Source organism: Plectropomus leopardus, chromosome 18 (assembly GCF_008729295.1).
Source record: "Plectropomus leopardus isolate mb chromosome 18, YSFRI_Pleo_2.0, whole genome shotgun sequence".
In the NCBI taxonomy this organism is placed as follows: Eukaryota; Metazoa; Chordata; class Actinopteri; order Perciformes; family Serranidae; genus Plectropomus; species Plectropomus leopardus.
In genome coordinates, this window is record NC_056480.1 from 10,138,126 (window position 1) to 10,161,484 (window position 23,359).

Consider the following 23,359-nt stretch of genomic DNA (forward strand, 5'->3'; position numbering starts at 1 on the left):
GAAGTATACAACCTCACATAAATACAAATCACACCATATCAATATAATAACTTATCAATGTCTGTATAAATATCTTGCATCTGTACAAACACCATCAATTAAAAGGTCGACTCATATTTACATTTGGACTTTTGAGAAACAAACAAATGCCGGCAACTTTTTTTTTCTTTTTTAACAAAAGTGACAATGGAAACCTGCCATGTTTGCTACAATCATATTTGTCCTCTGAATGCTCAATAGGTCCAAAACAAGAACAAAGGTGCTGGTTGCACTATGTACACATAACTGTTTCAGCATTTAAAGAAGAAAATCTTTGACTGCAGATTTTAACAGTTATTAACTGAATATAATATATATATATATATATATATATATATATATATATATATATATATATATATATATATATATATATATATATATATATATGTCAGTGGTTCTCAGACCTTGTCTGTCATACCCCCTTAAGAAGCTGGAAAACAGTAATGCCCCCCACCCAACAAATTTTAATAAATAATTGGAGAAGCATCTTATTACATTTTAATGCAATACAGGTTAGCACAGTAACATCAGCAAAGTCTTGTTCATTTTCCCCACATAAATCATAATAATGCAGCTTTGTTCCACTCCATATTTTTCCTGTGGTCATCCACGACTCTCCACAATTTTAGAACCACTGTTGTACATAATCCTTCGAAATTACCTGAAAAATACTTACTTTTCGAAGATTTTTCTCCAACTTAACTCGTGGGTGAATTTTAAAGGTCAACTTTAAAACAGTATGTTACAACTCCTTGTTTGCTGTACACTGTGTAACTGCTGTGCACACTTACACACACACCACACAAACATTGTGAAACAGTCAGTCTGCAGCAGCAGCAGCAGTCTCTCACAGGGTGCTCTCCAGCGTGTTGTAGTTGTCTTTGAAACTCTTGAGCTCCAGAAAGTGTTTGGGCCTCTTGCTGCGCTGGCCGGTGGAGGGCAGGTAGGTGACCTGGATGGTGGAGGGAGTGCTGCGGACAGGAGAGCCCGTCAGGTCCTTGGCCGCAGACTGGTGATGCTGGTCCAGGCTGGTGGAGCTGGAATATGCTTTCACCCTGAGGGAGGGGAGGAGAAAGGGAGGCAAAGGAAAGGGGGATTACTGCAAAACTGTTTACAGTGTATGATAGATGGCAATGCTCACGTATATTAGTGATACAAGTGTGGTAATATTACTGGATATTAATAATGAAACAGCAGCAGTAACAGTCGTAGTAGTAATAATAACAGAGTATTTAAATGTTGATTGTAATGATTTGAAAACAAGATCAGTGTAAGTATGTGCTTCTACAGGAATACAACAGCAGATCTGCTCTTTATAACGTATGACTGGGGTAATAATGAGCGAACATGAGTGCTCTAAAGGCAAGGTGCCACACTACAGCATGAAGCCTACCTGTTACATCAAATCAGTGGAAACTGCATTCAAATTTTACCAGCTCATTTGATGTCTAAGCTGATTTTTTTTGTCACATTAGGAGTATTTTCAGTGGTTAAAACTGAGGAAATCAGTTTGAGTGAATGCATGCACCCGGGCCTGTCCTGTCAGTGTGAGCAATGCAGATTAGAAAACTTGCCCCAACAATGTTACAAAGCAACTTCAAGTCTGGACCAGTGTAAAAGCACTTACACATCGGCCAGTTCGTTGAGAGCTTGCTGGTATTCAAGAAACTCAGCTTCACCAAACACCTGAAACAAAGAGTTAGGAGTCAAACCAGTAATGCTACAACAAAACTTTTTATGTTAAACACACAATGCTCATCCATCAGTTACACACAAAAACCTTTGTACGCACCCCAGTCCCGTGGCGAGCGCTGTCGTAGCCTTCAAGTAAACGGTCAATGAGCGCACTGCGGCTGCTCTTGATCAGAGAATGGGAGTTGCGCAACTCCAGCAGCCAGTTCCTGAAGTTGCGTCCAGTAAACGCACTGGGAGAGCGGCTTATCTCCTGCAGAGGAATTCCTGAGGTCCAAACAGGAAGGAACAAGAAGTGAAGGTTAGAAAGGTGAAACTTTAACACTCCCCAAGGAGAAATCTGGTCACTGCAGGAAAAAAAACCCAAAACACTTTTGCACATCCCTTGATAAATATTTTTACATCCGACACAAAACTATGCAGATTTCTCATTCTGAAACAACTATATTGTACAAATTTATGTTTTTAGTATATTAAAGTAGAATTTTCATATTTTTATTTTAATATTTCTATTGTTTATTTTTGTTCTTGACTATTGCAATACTTTTGCTTTTATTTCCTCTGTATAAGTTTTCTGTGTTTTCAATGTATAAACGACAGACTAAAACCAGTTCCTTGTAAGTGTAACCCTACTTGATAATAAATCTTTGTCTAATTCTGAACAGCATTTGGTGAACTCATAGAAAATAATGTACAATAATAATGAATTAATAATGAATACAGTTATGTGGTGAGATGATGAGAAAAATAATGCATGCACCTGCAGAATCAGTAAGTCTGAGCATCACATTTAGTCTCACCTGAGTCACGGATGGCATCCAGGGCTTTCATTCTGTACAGGTAGTTGTAGCAACCTTCAACAAACACATGTTTTTTTTATTGCATTACACAAAAAGAGGATAAAATACATTTCAAAGGTAGAATAAGATGAGCTGAGAGGGTGACTGACTGATCTGTGAGCCTTGCTTCAGCCTGTCGTCTTCTTCTGCTAAAAGACGGGGTTCAAAGCGGATCTCCTGGACCTTGGACAGTCTGGAGTCGATCTCCTCCCTCAAACCCTGGTAATAAATTCATGAAGAAGATGCACACAACTATTGCACCAGCAGCTGCATATTCAACCAATCTTTGACAACACACAGGCTTTCAAAGGAGGAGATCCCCTGTACCTTTGGTGCATTGTGGCCAATCGGTGCATGGGGTCCTCGGCGGGATCTCATTGCGAAACGCATGATTTGCCTTTTGACGAAGATAAACAGCAGCACAAACACCTGCACACAAAAACAAACATGACGGGACAGGGTCATAACTCCTGCACGATCAAATTATCAGCCAGAAATCACGACTGAACCTACTTACCAAGCTTCCGTAGGCCATAACCAGAACAACATTAACCCCCGATAACGGCGACGACTCTGCCATGTTTCCTCTGTCAGTTTTTACAGTTTATTTACAGGTCGACTGGCTAATTTAGCTAGCAGTTAATCTAAACGTTACTATTTTGCTACATTAGCTTAGAAGCTAACAGTCGGTTGACCATTTTGAGGAGAATGGCCACTGTTGCACAGATGAGATATTGTTTATATGCTTTAAAGGGATGTTTATAGAAATCCAACTAAGCAGCGATACTAATATTTCTCTTCATGTTCAACGACATCATGGATGAAGTACGCACTTTAGCTTTTATGTTAGCCATGATGGTGCTAACGAGAAACAGTGAGCGCGACAATAACAACTGATTTACGACGCTTCAAATTACCGTAATAACCATGTAAGGAAGACCAAATAGGTCAAACAACCCACCTGTGCAGTATATTAAGTAGTAGTTTATTTTGTACAGTATAGAAATGTTTAACTTTGTTTTGCCAAAATATTTCAAAAGAACCTAAAAGCTAATTCTGTCTGTTCTGTTTTTTATTAGTCCATGTATATTTTGTAGAATTTTTTTTAATTTTGTACAACATTTTATACAAACAGTAGCAATAATTTTTTTAAATTATTTTTAGTGTTTAATTAGACTGTTGTGCATTGAAACAAACACTATTTTGTACTAAATATATTACATTATTGTATTCATACTAGTTGTCATAGAATTAGTAGTATTTAACACTGTATTATATCATTTTTTCACATTCACATCACTTACACTAGTGTTTAATTTCTACATTTAATTTATAATTTCTGCAAAATTAATTTTTTTTTACATTTAATTCCACTGTTGTGCATTGAAACAAGCACAATAATGGAATTAGCATTAATCATATATATTACATTACAATATCAATACTGATAGAGGTAGAAATAATAGTATTTAACACTATATTATATAGAATTATAGATAGGATAGTTTGTGCCACTGCTGTAATTAATGTCATTAATAAACTTAGTTTTATTGTTGTTGATATATTGTTGTTATTGTTGTTCTTATTTTTTTTTGTCTTTTGTAGTTTACGTGTTTTCTTGTTGTTGTTGTGTTGTCTTTTTTATTCATAGTTTTTGGCTTGGATTTTTTTGATCTTATATTTGTTTTACATTATGACGTAATGTTTATTTGCGTGGACCCCAGGAAGAGTAGTTACTACCCAGCTAGTAGGGCTCAAAATGAATAAATAAATAAATACATGACAAATTTTCTTGCATTTTATATTAGGCTACATAACATGTTATTGTACAATTATCGTACTGTGAGTGTATATAAATAACATATTGCAAACTAAACTAAACACCCCTAAATACTTGAATGAAATGTAATTTATTTATTATTCATGCATGCACCTTTACACTTGTAATACATACTATTTAGGACTGTTAACAAGTCTACTTCAATAAGGATTTCATTGTTGCACCGTTATTTGCACAATTCATAAAGCATTTTACATTGAAAAAAGCAATGTACTGTATACATGGTGTATATTGGTTGACTATAATTTCTGCACTGTCTTTCCTTTATGTTATTTATTTATTACATTCAATATTTTTTTCATCTATTTTCTTAGCTCATAACCCCCCTCTTGTCATTCTGCTATAACAAGGAGTATTCTTCATAGTATACTTTATAATGAATGTATACAGTAAAGTTCATGGCTCCATTGTAATATCTATGTGTATTTTCATTAAATTAATTCCTCACACGCATCATCCCTCAGTTTGCCAAAGTTCATTATCTATGTTTTGCATCCCCACCGGTGACATGTCATAACCCCGGTGATGATATTAAACTATTTCGGTGTGTGATCACATGTTGTGGGTCCAGTTTCCTCGCAGCGCCCTGTAAACCACGTGACGCAGCTCTCCGTGGTGTCAGAGTGGAGAAGAAACAGGTAAATTCAGTCTCTCGCTTATTGTGTGAGCGAGTCGGTTCGCTATATTTTCCCAACTTAGTTGTATCAACTTGGGGTTCAGGAATTGTATCCTGTCCTAAATCCGACTAGAAGGTCGACAGCGAGACCACTTGTCGGCCGGTTGTGTAGCAGTGTCTAATATTGAGCCGGGTTTCTGGTCAGTATCGCCTGTTATTTATTTTCATTTTAGGGGCCTGTAGGCCTGCGTTCAGCCTCGGTCATTTTAAAATCGAGAGCCCGGCTTTTAAAACGTTGTGGTGCGAGAATGTGGCAGAGTGGTGGTGCCGTTTATGGAGCTGCTACGGTGCTAACCGAGCTAACCGGCTAATATTTCCTAGCTACGCGAAACGACGTTAGTTAATTAAGATAGCATGGCTAACACTGGTTAGCAGACAACCAGAGGCAGTGGGGTGGCATGGGCGTTTTGGGTTTGGCCGAACATTAAAGCTTCAATGCTCGATAGTAGCTGATTAGCTAATTAACTTGTTGGCTATGAAGCTAAGTCAGCTAACGCTAACAACTCAGCTAGTTATTTAGCTGGTTAGCTAGCGGCTGTTGGAGATAAGTTAGCCTCGTTGTCGCCATGAGGTGAAGCCGTGAGTAGCGGAAGCCCACCAGGGCTTCAAAGCAGGATGATTTCCCCTCAAGTATTAGCTAGTTGGCTAGCATTTTGGCCATGTGGTTGGCTAATAGAATTGGATATAATCGACGGGCCCTGTCTTAAGGCTTGTTTGTGGGCTAACGTTGGTCCAAACAGGGTTTTACGTAACGTATGCAAGATTAAGGAGTCCATAGCAAGGTTAACAGTTTGCTTTCCAGCAGAGATGTAACGTTAGTCGCATGTTTTTAACTGTGTGTTTGTATCTTGTCTCCCCTATTTGGTGATCAATACAACGTAGATCTGACTATCATGGGTTTTTCGATCATTTAATGTTTGAATATATAGGTTGACCAAACAGCACCAGGGCTATTTTGATATAGAAAACGTTGCATAATGCTCTGAAGAGGTAATAAGGTAATGTCAGCCAACGTTATGCACTTGTAAGCCTTGAGTGTACCCAGTGTACCGTGGCACCCTTGCTTCCCGGGTCAGCTAGCTTTGCCTTAGACAGAGACTGAAAAAAAAAACCCTTTGTCAACGTTTTCCAGGCGTCTCTGGAAACAAAGCTGATGCTGTCTTCTTGATACTGCTGCTAGCTTCCCCACACTAGGCAATAAGCCACCAGGCAGTTTGAGGAAGTAGTGTTCAAGTGTACTAGACATGTACATGATGGTGACATAAATAGGTCACAGGTCTGTAATGCTTATCTCTCATCCCTCTCTCCCCAGGTGTTATTCCTTTGTAAATACTGTTATTTGTATATACTGTAAATGATGACGTCCATGGGCGGGAACCGAGCCCGGGGCAGCTGGGAGCAGACACAGGGCCAGACACAGAGTCAGACACAGCACAAGCAGAGGCCTCAGGTACCCTGACTCTCACCACCTGACACTGCACACATGCACAGGGATTTGCACCAGAAGCAAACATATGCAAATCAGTGTGTTGCTAAATGGCATTTGTTTTGTCAAACGCAAAGTTTCTACAAAACAATGTAGTACAGACGCCAACAATTTGGACAACAATGTTCAAACTAACAAAACAATTCAAGTTACAGCCATATTACCTCGCCTTTTAATAACTACACTAGAAGATATTCAGGGCTGTTTGACAGTCAGGAGGAGAATCCCTGATTTTAGGCATTTGTGATTACAGCTTCAGTCTGAAGTGTACTGATCAACCCACTCACTGATCTAAGTTCACCAAGTAACACCACGCAAGTTAGTTAGTCACATTTTAGTGTTTGTAGAGGTCTTAACACGTTAGGATTGTAGGGCCTAAGAAGAACTCTAGCAGTGCTTTCTCTAAGATGAGGCACAATATTTATATGAAACCGTTGTTAAAGATTTTATGAAGGGCTAAATATGAGTTTATTCTTTCTTTTTTCTTTTACAACAATGTAAATCTTATACTCATGGGTACAAAATTGGCATGACCTACTTGCCAAATGCTGATAAAATATTCAAATATGGTAGATTTGCTTCACTCACCAACCAGAAATACAATGCTAATCTGTTAAGTGACTGGTAAAAAAATTGAACATTCACGAGTGATTTTTTTCCAGTGAACAAAACAGTTAATTTTGCACCCTGCTTGTGCCTCTATGTTTTTAAATCCTGGATGTTTCACTCCTTTTGGAACAGGCTACAGCAGAGCAGATCCGACTCGCGCAGATGATTTCAGACCACAATGATGCAGACTTTGAAGAGAAGGTCAAACAGGTGAGCTGATGCACATTCGTTTGCCCTATTTTAGCTTTCCTGTATAGTTGTTCTTGTTTCTTTTAAAATGTTTATGTTGTGGTAAATGTTTTATTACATCTCTTGTGTCTTACATTGGGCGTGTGTGTACGTGTCTTTTATATTTTGTTTTGCATATTTGATTTGTCAGATGTCATCAAGCTCATAGAGCTAGTGACACAGCATTCAGAGCATTATATTAAGACTGTGATGGTGGTGAATATTATATAGCATTTTATGTAAAATGTGTTGTTTAGCTATGGTAGTCATAGGAAACATTACTTGGGTAATGTATAAAGGCCACAGTGTCTGTAATGAGACAGCAAAAAAAAACAAAGCTTATTTTATTGTCAATTTCTTCATTTTTGCTTGTGTAGAGGATAAAAAATTAAGGTGCCACCCTGGACATTACTGTCTTCTGGGGATGTAACTATGCATAAAAGTCAATGTTTGGTTCATACTCCTGTTTAGGAGTCATGGTTTGGCACGAGTTGGTGCAGCAGAAAAAATACAAATGCATAAGAATATGTTTTTAGGATATATTTTTTCTTAAAGATTATTTTTTTGCCTTTTTGCCTTTATTTGATACGACAGCTTAAGTACGAAAGGGGGAGAGAGAGGCTATGACATGAAGCAAAGGGCCGAGGCTGGAATTGAACATGCGGCCGCTGCGGCGAAGACATGGCCTGTACATAGGGTGCCTGCCTGACCATCTGAGCTACTGGGCACCCCATTTTCATTTATTTTTAACAGACAGTATTGCAGGTGTCAAAGACAGACTTGGTCCTTCGAGGTTGCATTTTGCTCACTGGTGACCTTAAGTTTACTGTTTTCATTATTAAAATAAGAAACGTTGTTTCTCCTTTATTGGAGAAGGCCTGGCGGGCTGCTAGGTCAATGGAAACCTCTGGCTGGCCAATAAAAAAATACCTTTTAAATGCCTAATATCCATTAATTCAGAAATCAGTAGCCTCTGTGCAGATGTTCTGAAACAGTTTCCATGCATGCATTTCATCTCAGTGTGAGAGTCTTTGGCGTGTCTTGCTGTCATTTACGGATTTCTCTTTGTTTCATTGAGAGTTGGGGCTCTGACTGTCAAAAACACATAGAGCGAAAGCATACAGAGGAGAGATAGGTTAAGTTAATGATATCCGAGTTGACGACAACTTGTTACGTTTTGGTAATCAAAAGGAAATTCCCCCAAACCAAAGATGGACCGCTCTAAATATTTGAAACTCAAGCAAAAATATCTGCGTTTCATCAATGCTCCGCCCAGCCCAAATCTGTTGCCACAGTAGTGAAGATGCTATCAGCTCTGCTGCTGATGGGAGGGAAGCTAGTCATGGCCAGAGCACGAGCAGCTCTCCTGCTGATACAGCTGCAACCACTGACAAGCACAGACAGACGGGCTTTGATCCATCTTGGCTGTCAGTCAGAGAGGAAATACTCCTTATGTCTGACTGATGGATGATTGGTATGGATGGGTGCAAAAATAAATAATTGTGTAAATGTATAAATATTGTTGTTGATAAGCCATGTTGCATGAGTCTTTAGTGGAGGCAGTTTAACCAGTAATCATAATATTGTGATGAAACTTACACCCCTAGTAAATAATTGGGTCAATTACACCCAGTATAACCTTTTTATCCTTCCAATGTGTTTTTTAAATATCTTTTCAGTATTATACAGACCCTAAAACTATATCTAAGGTTAGAAAGTTCTGTAAACAGGTCATCACGACCTTTTGATAAGAGAGGTTATCTTTTGCACACTCGTTGATAGTGTGTAGTAATATTAAAGGCACTGAAAGAGGGCATGGTGTCACAGTCTTTGTGGAAAAGGAATCTTGTGCTCAAGCCGCTGAAATGACCAAGATGCTGAATCCCTGCTGGTAGCGAGCATGCTGTTCTCTAACTAACACTGTGTTCTGATGCATGTATGCTTTTCAAAAATATTTTGCATAAGTTTACATAAGAGCCTTAGTATTAACAGGATGCCGGGAGTGTGTGTCTTGGGTCACCTCTGTTTCTAATCATGCCACTTCTTCTTTTGCAGCTGATTGACATCACAGGCAAGGACCAGGATGAGTCAATGATCGCACTGCACGATTGCAACGGGGATGTCAACAGAGCCATTAACGTGTTGCTGGAGGGTAGCCCAGACACTGTGAGTATTGGCTTTGTGTGAGGGCTTAGCGCTGCGAGGGCCTGATTCTGGAGAAATCAGTGCTACATTGAGTTAGATAACTATGATATTGCACTAACAGTTTGCTCTGTAAGAGTAGGGCTCCTGTAAAGGTGTAGCATAGTGTGAACCTGGGCAGAAGCAGGGGTTTCTTAGTTCAGACAAAGTTGTATGTAAAGGTTAAAAGCTGCAAGAAGAAGTTATTTTAAAAAAAAATTCTCTTCTTCCTGTGTTGGTCATCATGTCATTTCTGCATGCCCCTAGTGTTTTCTGTAGACTTTTAAGAAAAATGAATCCTTTCACGTTTATTTTTTTAACTGTCTCACTTTTTTTTCAACTGATAATTTCACGTATGACCAGTTCTTACAAAATTCAGGTTTCTAAGATCATGGAAAACCTGGAAAACTCATGGAATTTTACAGTCACATTTTCCAGGCATGGAAAAGTCTTGGAATAAGTAAAAATCATTGAAAGTATTGGAAAAGTCATGGAATTTTGTAGTGTGTAATGAATTTATTACAGTAATCTTTATCGGATAACCTTCCACGTAATGCAACATAGCTGCACATCAATTTTCAAAAAATATCAACATAACGTAGCTGTAAAAGCATTGGTTTTTTTTTTTTTTTTACCATTGCATATGTTTCTTCAATTTTTCTCTGCACTCTGCCTCTTCCTCCATGTCTGCCAGCAAGCGTAAATTATGTATATAAATGTATGATGGATCCTTGAAAAGTCATGGGAAAGGTTTTAAACTATTTTGGTAATCAGTTAACAGTTTCAGTTATATTTCAAGCAAAAATGTCAAACATTTGCTGGTTTCAGCTTCTTAAATGGGAAAATTTGCAACTCTTTTGTTTATGACAGCAAAGGAGTCTTTGGGTTTTGGATTCTTTCTTGGACAAACGAAGGAAAGTGATGATGTAACATTGGGTTCAAAAAATACTTTGATGAGCATTTTTTGACATTTTATAGACTAAATGATTAGTTGTGAAAATAAACATCAGATTAGTCAGTAATGAAAATAATTGTTAGCTGCAGCCTAACTTGTGACCCAAGTGCAACAAGGATCCACTCAGTGAGCTCTCATAGTTGCATATAAGCTTTGATATAAATATAACTTATAGGACAGTGAGGGAAATTGAAACCAGAAAGTGGAAACTTGTTGCACCAGCACATAAATCAGACCTGATAAGAAGGTGTCATATACTTGCGTTGTCAAAATATTGGCTCGGTGGAGAGACTTTAAAATGAACTTGCTCAGAATGGCTTTCTGGGAAATTACCGTCAAAAGAAACAGTTTATTTTTGTTTTCACTTTGTGATTTTTAAGTAGCTGCTGCCACGTCTGGCCCACACAACCTTAAGTTTCTGCATCTTTGACAAGCAGAATATAACTAAGATGTGGGCAGATGTAGAGTTAGCACATGTGGAGAAAGTTTGAGCCCACCAGAAACATTTTTGACTCAAACTGACCACCAGGCAAAATCCAACCTGTTTGTTGAGGAATTTATTTATTTATTTTTTTTTTGCTGTGATCATATTTTGTCAGGGCAAATTATCCTGTTGTTATGGCAGCTGTCTAGAAACACTTGAATTAACCTTCACTTTTCCTCAGTGCTTCTTCTCTTTTGGTGACTTAAAGTCAATGAGATCAGCAGTGCATTGATTTAAAGGAACAGGAGTGTAACGCTGTCTTTATCTCTTCTTCAGGACTCTTGGGAAATGGTGGGGAAGAAGAAAGGGGTGTCCGGCCAGAAGGAGGCGAGCCAGGCAGAGACTGGAGAGGAAGGAAAAGAGAACCGGGAGAAAGGAGGAGAGAAAGATGTAGCACGTCGTCGAGGTGGAGCTCCACGCAAGGGCCGTGGAGCCAGCAGGGGACGAGAGTGTAAGTGTTTACTGTGGCTTCACGGTTTTGCTTTTTAAGACTCTTAAAATGTGAATATTTGTTTTGCCAAATGAAGAGCTGGTTGCAGTGTTTCATAGTTATGTAGTGCTTTTGCACTGACTGCTCTTTGGCTTTCTGGTATCACAGTTATTTTCTGAGAGAGAGCCTCATGCTTTTGACACTTCAGAATATATTTGCCAATTTTCCATGAGTTGAGGTACCAGCTAACTGTGGCTGCGCTTTTCTTTTACCATTCCTCTCATGCAATATTCAAAACCTGTCTGTGGATGAGATACGCAGAGTATCTTGCAGTTGATCACTAACCATCGTCATCTAAAAAAACTGCGACATGCACGCTACAATTTACAGCATGGGATAATTTCCTCTTTTGTGAATTTTGATGCATTTCACAAATTTTACAAACTATCAAAGCTGGCAATGTGTATTTATAGCACCTTTTACAGACATCAGTTACCACATATAGGGGCAGAGACATAATAGACAGCCTAACATAAAATGAAACGTGCTACCTAAATGCCTGTCTGAACAGATGGGTTTCAGCTGTTTTTTTAGCAGAGTTCACAGAGTTAAAAGACCTAAAGCTTATTAGGATGCTATCCCAAACCCCTCATTACCGAACACAATGCTGTGTTCACACCATAAGCGTCACATTTCATAGAGTCATTTTCAGTGGAAGCCGATGGCATGAAGCTACAAACAGACGCCCAATATTCACAAATAAAAGCTGAGCTGGCCTCAATTTTTTCAGAGCTCCAATCATCCAATCATGTGTTTTTGCTTCTTGCTGTGATACTGTTGTACTTAGCGTAATTAATTATTATTTTATTTAGCCTTATTAGGTGACGCTGTGCTAGCGTTCTATGCATTGCGGTGCACATGGGGATGCAGTGGGGTGGTGAAATGTAATGACAAAATGAGACTCAGGTGTTGATCAAAAACAGATGTTTTTTTTTTTACCAAATACAAACTTAAGATGATGTTTAATTGAGGTGCTTTGTCACCACTAGCACATACACACAAGCTGTGATGACAACTACGATAACAAGCACTTGAGCAACACTGTAATGTAATGTAACTGGTCACACTGGTGCTGTGTCGCTCGTAGTGTGAATGCAGCATAAGAGCTCGGTTCATGTGGCGGACGTGCAACAGGATCTACTGTGGAGCCTGGCCATGAAGGGCTCTAAATTTTAAAATGAATTTTAACATTAATTGGAAGCCAGTGCAGAGAGGTTGAAATAGGTGTGATCGTGTTGAGAGCTTAGCAGCAGCCTTTTGGATGATTTGTACTTGAGACCTGTGCATGAGCATACTAGAAACAGGCAGCACTCCAATTTTTCTGCAATTTTTGAGCTTCAGTGTTGTCAAATTAGGCGGCACTTCAAAATAAAAGTCCTATAGTGGTTCATCAATGGGAGGGTTTCAGAGTGAAGAAGCAAGTAGAACGAGTTTAGTTTGCATCGACAGTAATTTGTAAACTTGTCGGAACAGCGTGGCCTCCGTCTGTTAGATGAAGTTAAGAATAGAAACGTTGCAAAGGTGTCACAAAATTACTGCAAGAAAGGAAAACGTCAGTTTCTTGACATCACCTGCATGAAAATACTGTTGAAGCCCCTGTGCCTGATGGCACCATCTAGTAATTTGCAGTACACCAGTAGACCTTTTCTAAGCCCTAACTGTGGTCCTGAAGAGAGGACAGGGTGTGCCACAGTGAATGAAAGCCAGTGAGAGATTTGTCTTTCATCTTCATTTTGATGAAGGGCTTCTGGTCTCATAGAGGAACACAATTTTAGATACAGTGTGTGTCTAAGCCATAACTTTTTTTTTTGTTGAAATTACTATTTTGACATTTTGAGGCAGTTTTTGTAGTATCCAAATCTGACGTTGTTCTCTCTTCAGTTCGCGGTCAGGAGAACGGCTTGGACGGAGGCAAGGCCGGAGTAGCTGGAAGAGGAGCAGAGCGAGGCCGAAGGGGAAGAGGCAGAGGAAGAGGGACTGTCGGTAAGTGGCTGTAATCCCCCTCAGACAAAGGAAATGTATCTAATCAAAATGAGGCGGTATCGAGGGAGGGATTTTATTTTTCACTTAAACCGCTGCTATTCTTTTTTGTGACAATAGTTGTCACAGGAAGAAACCGAAGTAAGCTCTTGTTGTCTCTGCAGGAGTATCTGGACGGCGAGGAGGCAGATTTTCGGCGCAGGGCATGGGGTAAGAGAACACCTGCGTTGCCTAAAACAAGACGGCCTTTTGTGTTCCACTTTTACCTGTTGCCATGGTCACCAAAGAGCAGGACCCCAGCCTATTGTTAAGCCTTAATCCAAAGGAGGGAGAACATACATCAGCCAATGGGATAGTGCGGCGTGGGCAGAAAAACACTCCTCAGACAGTCTAAACATTTTATTTGGAGTGAAATTTTGATAGATACACACAGGGGGTTGTCTGCTCTCTGGCACAAGGCTTCAGGTTTTGGGTTTTTTTTTTTTTTTTTTTTTGCTTGTTTTTTCTATCTTTTGTGTGTGTGTGTGTGTGTGTGTGGTTAATAATATGCCAGTTAATGATGATTTGGCATCTTATACAGGCAGCTTGGTGAGTAGGTGCCATAACAGAGGAAGTTCTTTCCTCAACTACGATGACATTTTTGACTAATGTCAGCATTTAATGTGCGACATTGTAGTCGTTATAACGAACCTCCTGCCTTTAGTTATAAGCAGATCGGTGTGATGTGATGTAACACCGCTGTTGTCAATTTTTAAATCTTCTTGGTCTGCTGAAGCAGCACATGTGACATGATGTGGCTTTCTCTGGTGAGGTCAAGGGCTGAGTGGCTTCCTTCCAGAAGAAGCCTGAATGTAATCTTCACTCTTACCAGCACAAAGTGTTTAATGCTGACTTCAGAGCTGCTAATCATGTCATAAATACATATTACATACATATTTGAATACAGAGGCTCCCAAGGAAGTCACTGCTTGAATGAAACTAAAAGGTGTAATTCACTTTGCAAACAATGACTACAACAAAACATCATATCTTTAAGTTTTTATCTGTGCTGTGAAAACGTCCTACATTTTTAAGGGTATTTGTAGAGTGTGGACCCAGATATTAACTTGCATATCTCAAGACGCACTCCAGTGTTCTGTTTCATATAAACTAAGCTTGTTTTCGGTGCCTGGGCTTCCCACCTGCCAACGCATGCAGTCCCAGCTGAGGTGTTTTCATGGTACCTAACCTCCCTCCCCACCTCGCGTCACACAGCAGTAACTGTGATTGCTTTTGCTTCATGCTGCTAGCAGACACAGTTTACCAGCTTGGCATCAGTGTGAGTTAAACACTTAAATGAAACATTTGGCTTTAAAGGAAGATGTCTCAAAGCGGATAAGGTTTTTGATCTGTTTAAATATGATAAGATGACAGTGGGCAGGTGTGTGTGTGTGTGTGTGTGTGTGTGTGTGTGTGTGTGTGTGTGTGTGTCATGGTATCTTGTACTTGTACATTTAAGATGATGCTAAGAAAGCTTGTACCATTCACCTCACACACAGTGCTTAAAAATATTAGCATGCACTGAATCAAACTGTGAGCTCACAAGGGAAGAGCTTTTCCACACGTCATTACTGATGAATAAACTGATCAAAGAGACTTTGTTCTAAAGTTGGTTCAAAACTTAAATGACTAGCATGAGGGGAGGAATATTGATCAATGAATTTCATTTTATATACAAACTGTGGTTGTTAGCCAAATATACTAGATTTTATTTTTATGTCCAAAGGGATTTATTATACAGTGCCAAGAATCTCAGACATGAATTCACTCATTTTCTCAGTGGGCCATGGGAGGAATGAGGCAGTGCTCAGTTATTAGTTGTCTTATTCCTGTGTCACTAAAAGGTACAGATCACCCTAAATCAATTTTTTTTTCTCTTACCTGTAGTGCTATTTATCTAGTACAGAAGTATGTATGTGTGCATAAGTATGCACTTCTGTGCACTATTATTTACTGCACAGAGGTGCAGTACAGAAGATGCACTCTACCTTTAGTGCTAAAGCTGTTGTTGTGACCAGTTTAATGTAGGAACTATTTTCTTTCAACCAAACTACACCTCAGGTGGCGTGCATCTCATGCTAACTCACCCAGCACCACTGAGCTTGCTAATGTTACAGCTCAGCAGAGGAGGACGCCATTAATGTTTATATCTCACCCTGTCACAAGCACAAGCCTCTCACCCATGAGTAGATGCACGATTCCTCCCACGACACATATCTTCAGCTGGTGTGGTTCTGTTGAAAGATCCTACATGAAACTGCTCACAGCAAGGTCTATGCACTATTTTCATTAACTGGGTCATGATTTCTGGAAAGAGAAAGCTTTTTTCTTTTTTTATTTATTTTTTTAATGTATATTTTTTTTGGTGCTTTGAGTGCCACAAGCCGAGTACCATCTAGTTCGGAGAGAAGCCCGAAGTCTCTATGGCTGATATCTCCAGCACTCAGCAACTCACACCTAAACAATCTAGATTGATAAAAAGCACGACAGGTAACAGGGAAAATATGTATTTTTGATTTCTGGGTGAACTGTTCCTTTAAACAAAACCCATCTAGCAAAGTTTTTGCTTCTTCCCTGAGGCTGCATTGGCACAGTAAACCCAAATAAGATATTTAGTATAATTAAAATGGATTCACATGCTTTTATATGTGGAAAGTATCATAATTACAAGAATCTCTGACACAATTATTTCTATCGTTTAATGCAGTACAGAAGATGCACAATCTTTATAGCTCGTCCCCAGTTTGACAACTCTGCTTAAGGAAGTTTTCAGTGTTTAGTATTGCACAGTAATTTTTAATGACATAATAGAAACTTCCATTTTTCCCTCTTATTTTAGAGTTAGTCACCTTTAGGGAAAAAACATATTTTGCCTGTGTGTGTGTGCTTATAATATGAAGTATTAGCTTATCGTTGTTGAATCTAATCATGGTTTTATAAACTGTAATAAAGTGATCTTAAATTGCTGTCCTGCAGCTTGTGACACATACAGAAATGTTGCATTTGGAGTGATGTTGGTACCTGCAGCATGCAACATGGGTGCATATATCGACCTCCTTCATTGCTGATATTGTCTTGTATAAAGGCGATGCATTCATTAAAAGGCCAGTTTATATTTACTTGTACCAAAGCATTGGTTGGCACATTTACAGCGCTGTCTCTTTGGGGTAACTGTAAGCCGCTTTTGCATTTGAATTCAGTATGTGAGTTTGCAGAAAATAAACTGAAGGAATAGACTGCAGTTTGTTTGTAACTATAGAGGCTTCTCTGTGTGAGTGTGTATACCAACCCCTGAAAATGGTTAATATTGTAGGCCACAAAAGTAAAAGTGTGATTTTGCCCTGGTGGAGACTGAGCTGTTCACCTGAATTGAGCCAATTAAATTCAAAGCTGGTCAAGGTTTATCACGAAGCATGTGTTTATCATTATCCGATTTCTAAGGAAATAACAAAGAGATAAAAAAGACTATTTGACTGAAGATGGAGATTTCTTTCAATGGAGGAGATATTGAATGCTGGCTGCATTCACAAAAGCATCCTGTGTGGCTGTTCAGTAATAGCTTTGAGATGATGCGGCTGTGTGATAGAAGGTACCATAGAAATTCCTGAGATTGTTTAGGCATTAACTGCATCAATGGAAAGATTACTGCATTTACTCTTGCATAGCTGCTCTCATCTGGCAATGGTTGTTGTGTTTGTGGCTGCATTGTGTATCCCTCTGACGATTTGGGTTTTATTGGACTGTGTGTTTACCCACCATGACTAAAAGCATACTGGCTTGCCTTGCATCGTAGAGTGACTGACAGGTGTAGAGTGTTTTGTTACAGGATTGGCAAAAGCAGATCGAAGGCATTCTGCTTACGCTGCTGCTCTGGATTATTGTCTGAAAAACAAAAGCTTTGTGTTCTACTTTTACTTTGTTGTCCTTCTTGTAATTGTTGCCATTATGTTTCCTCTAAAGCCAGATTGATAAGGGGCCCAGATATGATATTGCAGGAGGTGAGAGGTGAGTGCATCGCCTCTGGTGTGTCTGTTATTCTTGTTTTCTGTAGGGAGACTTTTGTGTGCCATAAAACAGGACGCTGTAATGTAAGACATTATCAGAACAGAAAGCATTACTCTTCGCTCTATTAATAGCTTATGAAAAAGATACGACCTTCCAGAAATTTGATGTTAAATCTTTTCACACAAGCCATAAATGCCCTGAGATTTGCACAGGAAGGATCTTAGACAAATAATGAAAGCGGCTTTGCTTAGCTTGACTCAAAAGAAAAGTGTTGTACTTTATGTTGCTAGGTTGCACCAGCTGTAATTTTCTCAGCGTACACGGATGTGTCAGATTAATGAAAAGCAAAGGAACAGCTAAAACAGTATTTACATGCTGCTTATTTGCATGTCTTGACTGTACAAACTCTCAAAGACAGTAATAGTTTCACTTCAGTCTCTCATCATTTCCTCTTCCTGCTAAAACCACAGTCACTGCGTTTCTGAAGTGTTTCTATCAGCTAAAAGCCTAATGACGATAAGAGCAGAGCTGGGGATTTATTCAAACAGTACTCACGGTGCAAGGTGCAGGCACAGAACCAACCAGCTCACCAGTGGTTTCAAACCAGTTCAAACTTCATGTGCAGAGCGTGAACTCCTGGTTTGGATCTGTTTAGTTTTCATTGTTCAGGGTTTTTTTTTTACCAGGAACCAAAATATCGACAGATGTCTCTTCTATCAAAACAAACTGACCAGGCGATTAAAACTGAATAAAGCAGTTTTTTTTTATTGCAAATCAGTGTTTCTCTGATGCTGTTGACGCGTTGCAGATGGGATGCTAGCCTAGCACCTGCTAACGTGTGCTCACCTTTTTTTCTCAGACAAATTAAGACCCAGACTCCAGGAAATTTTCAACAGTAACCAAATTATCTGCAGAGTAAAAACACAGAATAAAGTAGTTTCACATAAAACAAAAATCTGCTTGTGGCAGAGTGGCTGTGAACTACAGTGGCTGATGCAAAAATGCAAATAGAGCTGGTGTTTGGTTTGTCCGTCAAGGGCTTCTGTAGAAACACGTTGGTGAAATATGGAGCTCTCCATAGATGAGGACCTGCCCCCTATGTAGATATGAACTGCTCATTCAAAAGAAACAAAAACACAACACTTCTTATTTTCAAGTGATTAAACACTAAAGAAAACATTTTTTCTAAATTATATTTAATTTCTGCAAATATATCTCCTGAATTGTGAATTCTGAATTCTACACACTGGACCTTAAAAAAAAAAAAAAGAAAATAGAGAGATTTGTGTGTGTGTGTGTGGGCACCCAGTTGTGGCTAAATGTTTATATATTTTTTTATTTTATTATTATTAGTTTTTTTATTTCTGCGCTGACGGCCCCTCAGCTGTTGGTCACTACATGCACTCAATTCTCAACCCACTTATCATTTTCTTCCCCAGAACATTCAACCCTGCTGACTATGCGGAGCCAGCCCAGACAGAAGAAAACTATGGCGGAGGCAGCACCTGGAACAACACAGGAAGCGTGGAGCTGGAAGAGGGAGCTAGTAAGTTAATTTATTAAGAAAGGTTGCCCTCCAATAAGAGAACTTAATCTTATCAATGAAGCATCTGTTTACCATCCAAACAATTTTAAAAATCATTATCAGCATCCTAAAAGAAGCTCCAGCAGCAAAGATGAAAGGAAAGCTCACTTGCGTTCAAAGGGCGCTCACTTTTTGATGCTGTGCAAAGAAGCTTTCCTCATCAACCGTGCAAACTGTCCACAAAAACCCAAATCCCTGACATTTTGTTTTTCTCTCAGATCTTTACATCCAGATCTCTGTATGTCCAGACTAAAGTATAATAATCTCTTTTCATTAAATTCGACTTTGATCTCCTCACCTCTGTCTTTGTCTCCAGGGTTGGAATACGCTGCAGGAGAGGGAACAAATTACCCGCCCAAGTTTGACTCTGCTCCAGGTACACCTATCATCACTTCTTTGTTGTTTTCATGCATCACTTATTCTGTTTCAGTCTCTCTCTGTAGTATTTAAGTGTTTCCCCTTTGACTCACAGGTGCCTGGAGGACCGCCACAGAGGAGTGGGGCACAGAAGACTGGAATGAGGATGTGAGTGTTTAACCTCATGCAACTGTGGCTCTAAATATAACATTAAGTGAGAACTTTTAAAGATGATTTTAGCGTAGTTTCACTGCTGGAAGACTCCATTCATTTTAGTCTCTAAGTTTACTTTTGTTCTTCTAACTGTAACTTGCTCCATCCTCTCTCTCCTCCTCTGCAGCTTTCAGAGACCAAGATATTCACAGCTTCCAGTGTGGCGTCCATGCCTCTGCCTCAAGAGAATGTTACCATCACCAAAGGACAGAGGTGGGTCACTTATACTCCTTATTTGCCTGACTCATGCTTTCCAGGAATGGGCTGGGAGAATAATTACATTTGCTTAGTTTTATTGTTTACTCATTCAATGTTTTTATTTATTTATTTTTTTTAAAAGGGTCAAGCTTTCTCATTTTGAAGATTTGTTGCATTTCTTTAGCTTGCATTTTCATAAACTGAGTATTTTGGATTGTTAGCTAGGCAATAAACATTGTTGTGACCTTTACGCAGCAGTGGCATGACAAATCAATGAGACACAAATACAAAATACTCACCTCTGTGAATTTGAGTTCACTCTGGCAAATATGTATGTGGCAATTCTTATGAAAGTTAAGAACAGAAGGAGTGGGTCTTTGTCAAGGTTGATAGAAGTAATAGTTTGCTTTCGTGGTTCGGCCTCCATGATTTTTGTAATCCTAGTAAGTGTAATCGCAACATGATTGGTATGTACCTCCGCTGGTGACATGAAAGCTCAGAAAAATCGACCTTGTTCCGCAATACGTTTTTTTTTCGCCATACACTATTACCATACTGTATGAAAATACTCATGACAAAAACAGTAGTTTGAACAAAATATTGTGAATTAATCACACGAAAAAAAACGTCCCAGTGTGTAAAGGCCTTTCATTTAGACGTCACCTGGGTTTTTTCTTTTCTGTTGTTACTATTTTCTAATGGTTTATAGACCAAACAGTTGCACACTATGTAGAATTGTCGATTTGTGTTTGTAAACACACTTGCAGCTGAAATTGAAAGGAAAAGTCAACCCCAGATTTCACATTTGCCTTTTTTCTTTGCTGTGTCTCTTGGATGCCTGCTGCTTATGGTCTTGCACCAGGTCCTCACTTTTTTTTATAAAGCCCTGACCTCGCCTAAGGGTATACACCCATAAGAGTCCTGCTCACAGAAAATAAGAAAATATAGATGGCAGAGTCTCTGCTGGAAAAATGCATTGCCACACACGTCTAGTGGATCATATTTATTTATTTATTTTTTAAAGAAAATCATGTTTAGTGTACCTTAAGAAAATAATCTGCAGATTAATTGATAAATAAAATGATTGGTAGCTGCATCTCTAAAATAATTGCTTAAATCATAATAACAGTAAATTTGATACAAACTAGTTTTAAATGTCCTCTTGTCTTAATAAATATTTCCACCTTGCTATAGGATCGACCTTGCGGTGCTCCTGGGAAAGACTCCCCCGTCCTCCTCCTCAGAGACAGAAAATCCCCCCATGGAGGCCACCCAGCCCCCCTCCTTGTCCCAGTCACTGGTTTTCAGCAACTCAAAGCAAGGGGTGCCACTCTCCCAAACATCCTCCAGCACCCCGTACACCCAGCACAGCATGGTGAGACTCTTCTTACAAAACCTGCCTGTGAGATTGCACTTATTGATGCAAATTACCACTTTGATTTTTATATCTCATCCACTTCTTCGCCATACAGGAAGAGGATGATGCCATTGACATGTCATAATGTGCCACTGGTGTAACACCGATATTTTTATTTTTGTGATAACGTTGTGTCGTCATGTGCCAACAATGCAGGTCAGCATGCTGAGCAAGGGTTTTGGTGATGTGGGAGATCCTAAAGGAGCGAGCACAGGGACCACTGGTTCTCAGTTCCTGGAGCAGTATAAAACGGCTCAGGCGCTGGCCCAGCTGGCAGCCCAGCACTCCCAGACTGGACCTCCCAACACAGCCCCTTCATCCTGGGACACCAGTGCCACCTCACTGGGACAATATGGTGAGATGACATGCTGCTATAATTCAAGGTTCCCATTGTCATAGGAAATATGGAAGTCATGGAGTCATGGAATCACAAGCACATTTTCCAGGCCTGAAAAAGTTGTTTTGGAATAGTCATAGAATTTCATTGTGTTATGAAATTAATTGTTAGTAGGCTTCTGTGGATAATCTCCCAACTAATGTAGCATAATGGCAAATTTATCTTCCCTTGCTGTCGATGCAACATACCTTTAACCTGTTAAAACGTGAGCGAAAATTTCTTTCTAAAACATGGGAAGAAGGCAATGAGCAACAAAAGAAGAAATTACCTGAAAATTAGCAAGAAATTACTTAAAAGTACCAGAAAATTACCTGAAAATCTGTGAAAAAATGGAAAAAAAAGTTAAACAAAACAAGGAAATGACCCGGAAAAAAAGCTTTGAAAAATTGTTATGATTTTGAAACATAATTTTTAATATGTAATTATATTTATAAATATACATTTTTCCTAGCTTTTTAAAGATAATTTAAAATCTGTTCCTTGCAGTTTGTGAAACATTTCTTAGGAAGTTGTTGGTTGCCTTATTCCATGTTTTTGAATGAATTCGAACTTGCTCAGGGTTCAGAGGGTTAATATGTGTCACCGTGTGACGTTTTATGATCACAAACCTTTCTTCAGTCTCACCCTTTATTTTTTCCTTATATTTTATAATGGGTCTTTGAAAAGTCAAAAAAATGTTTTTTTTTGTTCATAATATCCTGGTAATTGATCTTCTTTCAATCCCAATGAGCATGATAATAATAATGATATACATCTTTTTTTCAGTGTAGGACAGTCCAAATCCTCGGGGTTTCTTTCCTGACTTTATTTTGTTTTCTCCTCCCCATTTTCCAGACATGAAGACTCAACCTGAGTCTGCGGTCCATACGCCCTTTACGAAGCGGCAGCCCTACCAGGCCGCCACTTCAACCTCGTCCATGTTGGATGTTTTCCTGCAGGACAAAGGCCTGCCTCCTTCCTCCTCGTCTTCTTCCTTACCCCAACAAACAGCGTCCTCACCCCATGTGGTGCCCCCGCCTGCGTCCTCCCTCCCCAAAATGGCAGCAGTCCCTTCATTAGGTCAGCAAGTTTCCCCGAGTTCCTCAGATGCCCAGGGTTCAAGTCCGCTGCCTCTGCAGCAACACAAACTCAAACAGCAGAAGAAGAGGACCTCAATCACAACAAAAGTAACTGAATTTAAATTACAACAAATTGATTGCATTGTGTTTTGATCATTTGATCAAGAGAAAAGCAAAAGAAATTCTCAATTTTAATATAAATGAAACATGTTTTTTATGTGATGGGAAGTCTAAAGCATCCCTGCATGAGCCTCAGAGTGTTTGTGCAAAGTGTTAAAATGTCCTTTGTCTTCCTCAGATTCCTGCAATGGCGGTAGAGATGCCTGGCTCAACAGATATCTCAGGCCTCAATCTTCAATTCGGAGCCCTGCAGTTCGGATCAGAACCAGTTTTACCAGAGTACGAGTCCACACCTGCAACCACAACACCAGCCAACCAGGTTCAGAACAGTCTCTACACGAGCCCCAGCAGGTTGGTACATCAAAGACACTGACTTAACGTAACTCTAATATGCTGTGTGACAACATTTTCTTTTGTACGTTTCGTTATTTTCTATCTGGGTTTGTCTCATCGTTCCTGTAAGCTAGT

At 39.3% G+C, this 23,359-nt stretch overlaps 2 protein-coding genes across 7 annotated transcripts in view; one reads left to right on the forward strand and one right to left on the reverse strand.

Moving 5' to 3' along the window:
• Window positions 1-413: 413 nt before the first annotated feature.
• Window positions 414-3,419, reverse strand: LOC121957633 (protein C1orf43 homolog). The gene is made up of 7 exons (XM_042506323.1): window positions 3,091-3,419; window positions 2,901-3,002; window positions 2,684-2,792; window positions 2,535-2,588; window positions 1,835-2,001; window positions 1,670-1,728; window positions 414-1,097 (listed from the first exon to the last, which is right to left on the reverse strand). Exons 1-7 carry the CDS (start codon window positions 3,151-3,153, stop codon window positions 890-892), a joined length of 762 nt encoding a protein of 253 aa, XP_042362257.1. The 5' UTR covers window positions 3,154-3,419; the 3' UTR covers window positions 414-889.
• A 1,561-nt stretch (window positions 3,420-4,980) lies between these two features.
• Window positions 4,981-23,359, forward strand: part of ubap2l (ubiquitin associated protein 2-like) — a 34,063-nt gene continuing 15,684 nt past the window's right edge. The window contains exons 1-16 of one of the 6 annotated variants that reach the window (XM_042506007.1): window positions 4,981-5,051; window positions 6,402-6,539; window positions 7,317-7,394; window positions 9,468-9,578; window positions 11,309-11,483; window positions 13,404-13,505; window positions 13,667-13,712; window positions 17,502-17,546; window positions 18,986-19,092; window positions 19,448-19,507; window positions 19,604-19,656; window positions 19,829-19,914; window positions 21,094-21,274; window positions 21,473-21,671; window positions 22,548-22,879; window positions 23,070-23,242. In XM_042506007.1, the coding sequence (XP_042361941.1) occupies window positions 6,444-6,539; window positions 7,317-7,394; window positions 9,468-9,578; window positions 11,309-11,483; window positions 13,404-13,505; window positions 13,667-13,712; window positions 17,502-17,546; window positions 18,986-19,092; window positions 19,448-19,507; window positions 19,604-19,656; window positions 19,829-19,914; window positions 21,094-21,274; window positions 21,473-21,671; window positions 22,548-22,879; window positions 23,070-23,242 (1,844 nt within the window). In that variant the 5' untranslated portion in view covers window positions 4,981-5,051; window positions 6,402-6,443. Of the gene's footprint in view, window positions 5,052-5,107; window positions 5,230-6,401; window positions 6,540-7,316; window positions 7,395-9,467; window positions 9,579-11,308; window positions 11,484-13,403; window positions 13,506-13,666; window positions 13,713-17,501; window positions 17,547-18,985; window positions 19,093-19,447; window positions 19,508-19,603; window positions 19,657-19,828; window positions 19,915-21,093; window positions 21,275-21,472; window positions 21,672-22,547; window positions 22,880-23,069; window positions 23,243-23,359 lie in introns of those variants that run through there. The other 5 variants (XM_042506008.1, XM_042506006.1, XM_042506011.1 and 2 more) reach the window with 5 other exon arrangements.